Genomic DNA, 11949 nt, shown 5'->3' with positions numbered 1-11949 from the left:
GAGACTCACTCTCCCCTCGACTCTCAGCCGTGCAAGCCTGTTGTTTTGTTTTCTCTGAGGCTTTGGGCGCGGGGAGCGGCTGCCATCGCGCCGCATTCATTCAGGCTCCGCGCCGGGCAGCCCCACTCCACAGGGAAACAACGCGCCGGGCGGCAACGAAAGCCCCCGCGAGGTGGCGCGAACGCGCCGAGCAGCGCCGAAAGCCTCCCTCCGAGGAGGCGCGGGAGCGCAGGCGCGGGGCTGATGGCGCTGCGGGCCGGGGCCGCGTCCGCCTAGGCCAGAGCAGCATCCGCCGCCATCCGCCTCCATCCGCGCGGTAAGGGCGGCTCCGCCGCACCGGGAGCGCTCAGCCGCGGCCTCTTGGGTGGCAGATGCAGTGTGGGGCGCCGCTGCAGAGGGAGCAGCGCCCGCGGGCCTGGCTGGGGGTGGGGAGGCCGGGCCGGGCGCTGCTCGGTGTCCGGTTCGCGGACAGGGAGCCCGCGAGGGGCGGCCCCGGGGTCGTTACCATGGTCTGTGGAGCTGGGATCCCTCCAGCCCCGGGGGGACAGAGCCGGTCTGGGGCGCTCGCTGGCTTGGCTCGCGGTAAATGAAAGGGTGAGGTCAGTGTAACGGCGCAGGGAGCCTTTACGTGAGTTCCCTGACTTGGGTTCGGAACAGCTAAAGCTGGGAGAGAAGGAATTAACTGCAAGTCCTGATCAGCCATGCGGCGATAAGGAGCTCACCTGCTGCTCGCTTATCTTAATGTTGTGAAGTACAACAGAACTGTAGCTGGATGTAAAGTGATGTGTACAGGCAAATAAGGGCAGTGGTTCTGTGCTGCCTGGGAGGCTTTGTTTTTAGGGTATGTGCTTTCTACTTGTTGCAGACCCTACAATACCCAAAAGAGCTACAATAAACTGAAACAAACCCGCTGTCAACATGTTTCTCTACAACCTGACGCTGCAGCGCGCCACCGGCATTAGCTTTGCAATCCATGGCAATTTCTCAGGTAATCTCCATGCTTTGTGCTTCTTGGCTTCAGCTCTTCCAAGTAATAGAGGAAAAAACACGTTGGTTTTCTGCTTGGTTGCTAAAAGTAGTCAGCTGCAGCGTAGCACTTTTTTGAGTGATATTTTATCGTTTACTCCTGAGTTTGTTACTTGAGCTGTTGTAGTGTGTGGAAGGATCAAGAAGTTTGGCTTAATTATCTGTAGGTTTAGTTTGGAAACGTAGAATGCTTTGGACAGGAAGGGACCTTTAGACGTCATCCAGTCCAGCCTCACTGTTCCTGCAGGGACTTCTGCAACCAGATGGGGTTCTTCAGAGTCCCATCCAGCGTGGCCTTGAACATCTCCAGGGATGGGACCTCCACTGCCTCCCTGGGCGACTTGGGCCAGTGCCTCATCACCTTCAGTGTGATAAATGTCTTCCTTTTATCCAGTCTGAATCTTAGAATCACAGAATAGTTCAGGTTGGAAGGAACCTTAAAGAACATCCAGTTTCAACCCCCCTGCAGTGGGCAGGGGCACATCCCACTAGATCAGGCTGCCCCTCCGTTACTTTAAAACCATTATTCCTTGTCCTGTCACAACAAACCTTGCTAAGAAGTCTGACCTCATCTTTCCTATAGCCCCTTTCAGTACTGGAGGCTGCTATAGGGTCTTTCTGGGGTCTTCTCCAGGCTCACTTAGTGAGATGAAGAAACTGCTTTGAATTCCTCCAACAGTAGTCATAAAACTCTTTGGCATTTAGTAGTGATGAAGGCTTATTTTCTTTCTTAGAGTGCTTCTTGAAACTATGTGTTCTGCTGTGTTATTGCTAACTCTTCTTCATGTTTCGGGTTCTTTAGGAACCAAACAACAAGAAATTGTTGTTTCTCGGGGCAAGATCCTGGAGTTGCTCCGCCCTGATCCCAACACGGGGAAGGTTCACACCCTGCTGACCGTGGAAGTCTTCGGGGTCATTCGCTCCCTCATGGCCTTCAGGCTGACAGGTGGAACCAAAGACTATATCGTCGTGGGCAGCGATTCAGGACGCATTGTTATTCTGGAGTACCAGCCCTCAAAGAATGTGTTTGAGAAGATTCATCAGGAAACCTTTGGCAAGAGTGGATGTCGCAGAATTGTTCCAGGCCAGTACTTGGCTGTGGACCCAAAGGGCCGTGCTGTCATGATCAGTAAGTCAGTCTGTTTGTTTGTTTGTGTTCTTTTGTACTGTGTTGGGGATGTTTCTTCTGAAATGAGTGTCTGGCAGGTATGGTTGGAAGTGTTTCTTCTCAGACAGTTTGTTAGGCTTTGTGGCATGTCAAGGAGAGTGCAGGCATTGGGAATAGTTCCTTGATGCTGATGGAATTGCACAAGTTAATTCTAATGCTGTGTCAAAGCAACTTGGAAAGAAGCCAGTTTGCTTAGCAGTGCACAGAAGAACCCTGAAGTGTGATGTCTGGGAGAGATGTTGGGATTGCAGGCATCTGTACAGCAGCGTAGTCAGTCAGCTTCCATGGCCTGAAATGATGTTATGAATTCATGTCTCTTCACTGAGATGTGTTATGGAGACAACTGGATGCATTTCTGATCAGGCCACTGTTTCTTAGTGACTTCGTACGTGAACTTTCTCAGTTGGGTGAAGCCAGCTTTGTGCAGTCCTGCTTTTCTGCTTGCTGAGAGTGTGGACTTGTAATGATAGGTAGTTTAACAGTGCCTCTTTGCCTTGGGAATAACAATAAATAATAGTGTTTCCTTTCTAACAAGTCTTGTTTTCATGTGTGAGAAGGTAGCGCGGTTGTGCTGTTTGAGTTGATAGTTAAGAGTGGCAAGTGTCATGTTGTGGGTGCTGCTATCAGGCAAGGATACATTTTTTAGTTACAGTATTTCTGAGGAAAGGTCTTGCCAAATGTCTTTATATGGTGGAACACCTGGCTGCTACTTTGTGTTTGTTTTTCCTTCTCTGCAGTCTGTGGTTTCTTGTGTGGTGAAATGAGTGAGGTCTGCCTTTTACCTTTATAGATTGACTGTTGGGCCAGATGAATGTAGCTCTAAGGGTTGGTTTTTGGCTTTAAAGAACTGGAGGTGTCATTTGTGCTTGCGGCCTGAAACATTTGAAATGAATCACCCAAAGTTATTTGATGGCGCGGAGATAAATACCAGCAGTCAACTTCAGCAGAAGCAATGCTGACATTCTCCTGTTAAGTTATGGATACTGGACCGCAGGAGTGATTGGATTTGATCACCAGGAGATGTGCTTCAGGTGCTGTCGTCCTTTCCTTGCAGGTGCGATTGAAAAGCAGAAGTTGGTATATATCTTGAACAGGGATGCTGCTGCTCGTCTCACCATTTCCTCCCCGCTGGAGGCCCACAAGGCCAATACCTTGGTTTACCACGTGGTGGGAGTCGATGTGGGATTTGAAAACCCGATGTTTGCTTGTCTGGAAATGGATTATGAGGTGAGAAGAGCTTGATCTGCCTTTGCTGTCTTTTAAGCTTTGTTGCTCCTCTTCTGTTCTTAATCTGTCTGTGGAGGCGGGGGAGGTTGGCCTGTTCTGCTGTCTGAGGCAGTTTTCACTTGTTGTGACCTTACTTGCTATTTGTCTTTCCTTTAGTCAGAATAGGAAAATCTTCTATCTTGGTAATACTTCTTAAATTCTTGTTGTTCAACTGCAAATGTGCCTATTTTCTTCCTCTGAACCTTTTTTGTGCATCTTCCAGCAAGTTTTCTTTTGGACTTCATTCTAATGTTCTTCAAAACTTTTTCCCTGTGTGTTAACTTTGTTCCTTATTTCATACCTTTCTGGAAAGGCACCTTTGTTTTGTGTTTTAGGAAGCAGACAATGATCCCACAGGAGAAGCAGCAGCCAACACACAGCAGACCTTGACGTTTTATGAACTGGACTTGGGTTTGAACCATGTTGTTAGGAAATACAGTGAGCCCTTGGAAGAGCACGGCAACTTTCTTATAACAGGTACTGCCCACCAGGGCACTAAGTCACTTGGTTCCCATTCCTCAGGGAAACAGAATAAATACGATTTACATCTTGGGGGTTGTTTCAATGGTAGTTTGAGCTATTAGTGTAAATTAATTGACTTTGGAGTCAGTGGTGATGCCTGGTGGCTTACACTTGGAAATGCGTAAGAACTTGAATACAGCCACAGTTTGGAAGTGTTCCATGTATCTCTTCTTTGAGATTTATTCTGAATTCTAAAACTAGGAGATATTAAATGAAATTAGCTGGTAGCAGATGCAAAAGCATGTATTTTTAGTTAATACATTTGTGCTGTTTTACTTGTTTGCATGGGATTCTGTCAGCTAATACGCATTCAGAAGGCCAGCAGATAAATCCCTCAGCTAAACACCCACTTATAGGGGTTGGATGTGGAGCTCACCTAATGCCGTCAGCTTGGAAACTACTGAACCACTGCAGATTGCTCTCTAAGCCCAAAGGAAGCTAAGCTAGGAGAGCATGCGTCTGTGCTTTCCGTGTCATTGCATCATTTGTAGGCAGCTGGCAGACACAGATACTGGGCTGGATCTGACTGCTACTACAGTTTTGATTTTATCTTCTGTTATGGTGGGATGTCAACTGGAGCATTTTTAAAAAAACATGCTCTAAAGATGAAAGATGTGTTAGAAAACCATCTGGGAGATTTTTGGGGTTTTTTTTTGAGAGCAGGCAAACATGCTGGTAACACTGGGGTTGTGTTCAGTTCCTCATGTGATGTTGTGGGCATGTCATGGCTTTCTAGATGAGAGATGAAAGATAAACCAAGCAATTTGTTTGAAGCTGCATCTGTCCCTTTTCTCCTCTCTGGCCCCTCAATTCCATCTGTCCTGTTTTTATGCCGACACAGGAAGCTATGCTCGATGATTTCAGTAAGAGTATATGCAGGGTAAAACTGAGCAATGGAAACTGAGCTGCTTTAAATAAAACCAAAATAAATATTGTGTGGGTAGGCGGATCTGTGATAAAGGCTTTTTTCATTATAATGTTTATTTTTTGTGCTTCAGTTCCTGGTGGTTCTGATGGACCTAGTGGAGTTCTGATCTGTTCTGAAAACTATATTACTTATAAAAACTTTGGTGACCAGCCTGATATCAGATGCCCAATTCCCAGGAGACGGGTGAGAACTTTGGGATTCCCTACTGTTTTCCCAAGATTATCTTTGTCAGTGCTAAATGTATGCTTAGTATTTGCCTTCGGAGACAAAAGGCATCCAGGAGGTTTTAAAGTAAAGCTTTATAGTGTGTTGGTCTATTGCGTCCCTTCCTGGCTGCGTGTAATGTCTGTGAAGGGAGACGGGTGTGGGCATAGCCTGATGTGATGAGCTTGGTTCATGTCTCTTCTCTGAGGCTTGTGCTGGAGATACTCAAAGACTCTGATCAGGCACCATGCTGCCAGGTTAGATAAAGATTCCCTGAGATGGTGAGTCGTGTTTGCCATCGTGTGCAGGTGAATTCAACAGCCACGCTGCCGCATCTAAGGCAGCATCCTCCTCCTGTGGTAGTGGAAGTCACTGTGTGCTTTGGCAGCACTCTGAACACCTGCCAAGGTTCTAGTGCTCAAAACCAGCTCTGTGTGAATTGCAGTTCTATCCTCTGTGTTTGGCTTTCATATAACAGTTGTCTGGGGAGGAGGGCAAGAAAGATAGGAAGAGTGGGTTGCTTGGACTCAGTGTCTTAGGAGTATGTTTCTTTCTGGGGCAAAGGAGTACCAAGGGTAGCTATGGGCACAATGGAGCGGACATGCTGTGTGTTGAAAGTCTTCTCACAGTTGTCATGCTCTTAAGGCACGTGAAATGAAAATACTTCAGCCAGCGACATCACATTGGCACTTGCTGGGTGATTCTTTTTCACCAATGCCCTCTGCTTGATTTCTTGATAGAATGACTTGGATGACCCAGAGAGAGGTATGATTTTCGTCTGCTCTGCAACACATAAGACCAAGTCCATGTTTTTTTTCCTGGCCCAGACAGAGCAGGGAGACATCTTTAAAATTACTCTGGAGACAGATGAAGACATGGTAAGCATCGTGTGAAGAACAACAAAAGCATTAATTGGGAAGGGTCCTTAGTCAGTTATTTTGCCTAATCCTCTAAAGTGACAAATATTTAAAGCCGTGGTTTTAGCTGTGTGATGGCCCATGTTCTATATGATTTTTAATCATAGAATCCTAGAGTGGTTTGGGTTGGGAAGGACCTTAAAGCCCATCCAGTTCCAACTCCCTCCCATGGATTGGGACACCTCCCACTGGATCAGGTTGCTCGAAGCTCCATCCAAGCTGGCCTTGGAACACCTCCAGGGATGGAGCAGCCATGACTTCACTGGGCAACCTGGGCCAGGACCTTACCACCCTCATTGAGAATTTCTTCTTAATGTCTAACCTAAATCTTCCCTCTTCAGTTTTAAATCCACTCCTTCTTATCCTGTCACTTCATGTCCTTGTAACAAGTCCCTCCACAGTTTTCCTGTAGCCCCTTTAGGTACTAGGAGGTTGTTTTAAGGTCTTCCCAGAGCCTTATCTTTTCCTGCCTGAACAACACCAACTCCTTCAGCCTGTCCTCGTAGCAGACATGCTCCAGCCCTCAGATCATCTTTGTAGCCTCCTCTGGACCCAGTTTATACCCAGAGTTGTAACTGTTGTTTAGTGATATAGAGACATAGCACAATGTTTGCAAAATCCTGAGAAATTCATGCTACAGAGTCACTTGGGCATATTTTAGATACTCTGCAGGCAGTCCTTTCTTCACAGGTTGTGTTGTAAAGTGTGATCCATGACCTGCCAGAGGGTATACCAGAAACTATTTCTGGAGAGCTTGATTTCTCTTGGTCACAGTGGGTGCTCTCTGTTTCAACTCTTCATTGAATATTTGCATGCTGCAATCAGTCTTTTTGCAAATTGCACTAGCCAGCTTGGTACACCTGTTCCATCAGCTGTAATAACAGGCTTGAAGTGGCTTGCTGCTGCTTGTCCTGATGTTTTGCTGTGAAAAGATCTCTGCTGCAGTGAATTAGTTGGGGTTTTTGGAGTAAATGTTGATTGTTGGTTCCTTCATCTAAACGTCACATTTGATACAAGGGCTGGTTATGTGACATCTTTAAGTGGCTTAGGATTTTTCTTGAATATTTCACTAAGAGCTATTGTGGCCACATCAAATGTGGAAATTTGCTCAGGGGAGTTAATTTTTCATGTGTTGGGAAATGGCTGGTGTTCAGTGAAGCAACTTTCTTCATTCTTTCAGACTGCTTGCTATTTTTGTAGCTGTTTCTTCCAAACTTGACTTAGTGTTACCAAAGCCAAAAAGTCTTGAAATAAAACAAGCAGCCTGATGTGTGTTCAAAATAGTCTGCTGAATTTTGGGCTTTATAACCTGCTGCCCCAAACTACTGATGTGGTTGTGACTGGTCTGCTCTCTTGACTCCTTTCTCTGGACAGAACAGCTCAGCAGCTGCTTCTTTATGAAATCCCACACGTGCTTTGCTAGTAGAGTCATGTCTTCCTCTGCTTTTAGGTAACAGAGATTCGACTGAAGTACTTTGACACTGTTCCTGTTGCTGCTGCCATGTGTGTGCTGAAGACGGGGTTTCTCTTTGTGGCATCTGAATTTGGAAACCAGTGAGTAAATAATTTTACACCCCTGTGTTTCCCCTGACACAGACTTTCTGTTCTGGACTGCAAACTGAGCCTTGAACTTACTGAACATATAGAGGCTACACCTTGTTTTAATGAGTAACTGAATGCTTTGCTCACATGGCTTGAGCAGAACAATTGGTTTAGACTATGACCAAATGGGGGAATTTTCTTGTTGTTTCAACCCTTTAAATATTATAGTGCAGAGAAGAAAAGATTACATGCTGTTGCAGTAGGTTTTGGAAGAACTGAGCAGCTGCAGTTCATATAGTATCTATCACATGTGCAGATGAATTATGTTTTAATGGGTTTAATTAGTTTTCATTGAACTTGTTTGCTACGGTCCACTCAGAAGTAGATAGGGTTTGTTATCAGTAGCTGTGGTCCTTTCTGTCACAGATGTGTACTTGATGGCTCTATCAATTCATGTTTGGGGTTCTAGAATATGCTAAAGACTTCAAGAAGACTTCGCACACCCTTGAAGATGCCTTAGCAGTGTCTGAGTAGGGGTTCACAGGGATGGAGGTGAACATGTTTTTCTGACTGCATCTGCAGTTAGCCACCTGAGGGAGCTCCAGCCAGATAACCAGAGGGATTCTGAATTCTGTTGTGTACACTAAGCTTTTGAGGAAGCCATAATCATTTGCGGTTTTGTAAAACCAGGAAGTAAATCAGTCTGTCTTTCTGATCTTATCTTTTTTCATCTGAAGTTTCACTTGATTATTGTGATATTTAGACTTATAAAATGGAGTAGGGAATGTGGTTAAAAATAGTGAGGTGAGAGTATTGCAATAAATAGCTGTGAAGTTGCAGTCTTAGCCGTTGCCCTTGCTCTTGGCCTCAGCTGTTAGTTGGTGCTTTGGCTCTAATACAAGAATATCTGAAAGGCTCAAGTGTAAACTGAAAGCACAGAAGCTCTGGGCTACCTTGCCAGTGGCAGCTACAGATGGGAGGGTTTGGAAGGGGGAGGTTATAGTGTGGTGGGGTTTTTTGTTTGTTTTTTTTTTGTGGGCCTCCGATTCCCTTTAAACATTTTGTTTCCAAGAAGGCAATCCGTAATGCTAGAACTTTAAATCCTTTGAAAGGATTTCTCTCCTCCCTGCTGCCTATTGAATATTTGGCAAAGTCTGTCTTGGTGAAGGCCGCATGAACTTTGTACTGAACACACTGTTGCTCTTGCTTTCTGTCTCAAGTTACCTGTACCAGATAGCTCACCTGGGTGACGACGATGAGGAGCCAGAGTTTTCTTCTGCCATGCCTCTTGAGGAAGGAGATACATTCTTTTTTCAGCCACGACCTCTCAAGAACCTGGTGCTGGTGGATGAGTTGGATAGTTTGTCTCCTATTCTATGTTGTCAGGTATGTGGCCTTCAGCAAGCTCCCATTCACCACATAAGTCTTTGTCATTTACAGAGGAGCTGATTATAGTTGCATGAGTTTATATCTGGACTCTGTGTCAGCCAGCGGTCAGTCCTGTGCTGCTCCTCTGTTGATCATCAGACCTGTTATTTGCTCTGCAAAGAGCTTGGTTAAAACCTGACATTGTGTCAGGGCAGCGGGATGTGCACTCTGTGGCATCTCTACTGTTTTCAGTATTTGAAAAAAACATTCTTTAAGCAGCAGTATGGTACATATAAATTAGTATTTTGTGTTCCCGTGGATGTCGTTTGACACTGTTTCTTGGTGCAGATAGCGGATTTGGCCAATGAAGACACACCCCAGTTGTATGTGGCTTGTGGTCGGGGGCCCCGGTCGTCTCTGAGGGTTCTGAGACATGGACTTGAGGTAAGATTTCCAGCACTTTCGAAGAACAACTTGAGAGGTGAGGGCAGTGGGAGAATTATCTTTGAAGTAAGGGTTCTGAAATCAAGGGATTCTCTAGTCTGGAGAGAGCAGCTTTCTCTAGGCTTGCTTCTTGGGAGCAGAAGGGTTGTGCTGTTTGTTCTTACACTCCTAGAGGCTTTTTGTTCAGTTGGCTCCAACCACCTGCATTTTGTTTCTTGTAATACTTGAGTGTTTTGTGTTGGAACATTCCTGATATCTCTGCCAGCTGCTGCTGCTTCTAATCTCTTTGCTGGGGGTGGGTGACCTGGTTTTAAAGCTGATCATCCAGAGCTCTAATGTTGCCATATCATTGCTGAGTGTATTCTACCCCATAGTGCATCTGGCATGCGGAAGGAGCATCAGAATAGGCAATTATTAGTGTTCCTCCCCGGTTGTGGGAAAGCTCAAAACTTGGTGGCTTAATGTAATAAGTCTAAACATCTGTTTTTAAAAGAGCCTTGTTTCTATTTATTCTTAGGTGTCTGAAATGGCCGTCTCAGAGCTGCCTGGTAACCCCAATGCTGTATGGACTGTGAGGAGGCACGTGGAAGGTATGCAGTGTTTTCCTGAAGCACAAGGAATGGATAACGGTTTTCGGTGTATTTACTTTGTTGGGATTTTTTTGTTTTTCTGTCCAAGGAGATAGGAAAGGTGCTGCATGATGGTTGTGTGCTGTCCCCAAAAGTTTTTGTTTTGAGTCAGCAGCCACTTGTTTGTGCTTAGAAGTCACCCTCTGGTCCTCTGGAACTGTCACACTTCTCTCTGATGAAGCAGAACCTGCCTGCAGCTGCATCCATCATCCACTATGCTCCATCAGCTGTTTGTTTGTAGCCTGATGCTGCTGAACTTCTCATCCTTTCCCATTTCCCATAAGTTCTTGCTCCAACATCAGCAGGCAATCATTATGCTTCTTGTTGGAGGGTACTTGCTATTCTTTGTATGTGTTGACTACTATAGTAATCAACTTCTAGTGAGAGAATGGGATACAAATTATGGAACAAAGAGGACAAATTGGCAACAATGTCAGTATTTTATTACTCCCCTCTATGCCTGTCTGCAAAGAAAACAGTCTGTTTGGGCTAGGGGACACTCCTGTTAAAAAACCCAGCAGCATACAGGATGCTGTCCGTTCCAGGAAGGTCAAGATGAGAAATTGGCAGAATGTACTGGATTGTGGGGTGTTTTTCCAGATCAGAGATAATGGGTTTGCCTTACTGAAGTACAAGAGGAAATGTAATCCCTTGTCCTGCCTTTCTCTTGGGGGTGAGAACAGAGTTCCTCAGAAATACCTAAAATTCCTGAAATTAATCTGTTTGGGGTACTGACAAGTCTCGTGATTATTTCCAAGGCAGCGCTTTGTATAAACCTCACAAAGGCTTCTGGTAGGTCTGTGCTGTGGTTATAGAAATTCCAGATTCTGGCAGTGGAGACCTTGGCCTGCTGTGGTGATGTAGTGTCTTGTTTTTAAGCAAGCAGCGTAGCGCATCTTCTGGGGAGCCAGTAACCCTGTGGGAATTTCAGACATCATTGTGGGATTTGCCTTGCTGTGTGAGACCTGCCATCAATTCCTGTGCTTGTGTGCTGGGACCCAACATTCTGCCTAAGCAACACAGAGGGAGCTTTGAGCATAAAGTGCCTTCATGTTCCTCAGAAATAAGAGTCAGAAGAAAAGTATTTTCACAGTTCGTATAAAAAACATAGGCTTTTCTTAAGAGGCATTCTAGTTTGTTAGAGATAAACTTTTGCTCCTGCCTTCTGGAAGAGGAGTTGGTAACATTTGCTCCCGCTGAGCGATGGAGGCTTCTGACATCACCTTGCAGCTCTAAAACATTTTCTCTTGGGGTTCTAGGGGATGACAGCTTTTCAGGAGGTGGAAGGCCATTGCTAACCTACATGATACAGACCAATCTCTCTGCTTTTTGTTTTCCTTCCTTCCAAATTCTCCAGGTTCGAGCATGAAGATCTCTGTGATTTCAGAAAAGCTGGAATCTGTAGCCATTGTGAAACATGCTACTTTTAAAATACGGTTTAAAGCTATGTGAAACTGATCCCCCAATTACAACACTTGGAATTCAGAAGTGGTTTTAGTGGGTTTTAATCAGGAAGACTGCAGAACCTTTTCAAACACGTATCTAATCTTGAAACCGCCTGCTGTGTTTTGAGTGTTCAGTTGGCAGTGTCGGGTTGCCTGGCTGTGCCTCAGTGCGCAGCGTGCGCGTGCTGAAGGCCTCTCTAAGATGCGTGCAGGTCTGCAGCTTTCAGAGCACTTACTAACCTTGGCTGGTACGTGGTGATACACACTACCAATACCAAGCCTTTTTTTTTCTTCCACAGGTGGCTGGTGGAGGTGCGGATCACCACAGGTGTGTACCTACTGCTAGGGGCTACTGCGCCATCCCACAGGTTAATCAGAGAATCCCAGAGTCGTGGCACTACTTCTGTGCCAAGCTTCTCCATAAATCAATTCTAGAAGCTGTTGTGTAGTTGAGATTGTTGCCTTTGTAGTTCACTAGCTGAGGAATAGG

At 45.6% G+C, this 11949-nt stretch overlaps 1 protein-coding gene and 1 non-coding gene across 2 annotated transcripts in view; both read left to right on the top strand.

Moving 5' to 3' along the window:
• The first annotated feature begins 224 nt into the window (after positions 1–224).
• SF3B3 (splicing factor 3b subunit 3) overlaps positions 225–11949 on the top strand; it is a 29698-nt gene continuing 17973 nt past the window's right edge. The window contains exons 1-11 of the mRNA XM_069868769.1: positions 225–316; positions 866–988; positions 1829–2155; positions 3249–3421; positions 3796–3937; positions 4981–5093; positions 5855–5992; positions 7482–7585; positions 8794–8959; positions 9290–9385; positions 9903–9975. Coding sequence (XP_069724870.1) covers positions 919–988; positions 1829–2155; positions 3249–3421; positions 3796–3937; positions 4981–5093; positions 5855–5992; positions 7482–7585; positions 8794–8959; positions 9290–9385; positions 9903–9975 — 1402 coding nt within the window. The 5' untranslated portion in view covers positions 225–316; positions 866–918. The remainder of the gene's footprint in view (positions 317–865; positions 989–1828; positions 2156–3248; positions 3422–3795; positions 3938–4980; positions 5094–5854; positions 5993–7481; positions 7586–8793; positions 8960–9289; positions 9386–9902; positions 9976–11949) is intronic.
• LOC138726831 (small nucleolar RNA SNORD111) lies at positions 2480–2561 on the top strand. The gene has a single exon (XR_011338487.1). It is a non-coding gene; the product is annotated as a small nucleolar RNA SNORD111 (small nucleolar RNA).

This window comes from Phaenicophaeus curvirostris, chromosome 14 (assembly GCF_032191515.1).
Source record: "Phaenicophaeus curvirostris isolate KB17595 chromosome 14, BPBGC_Pcur_1.0, whole genome shotgun sequence".
In the NCBI taxonomy this organism is placed as follows: domain Eukaryota; kingdom Metazoa; phylum Chordata; class Aves; order Cuculiformes; family Cuculidae; genus Phaenicophaeus; species Phaenicophaeus curvirostris.
The sequence above is the reverse complement of the archived record's forward strand: the minus strand, read 5'-3'. Positions and strand labels throughout refer to the sequence as shown.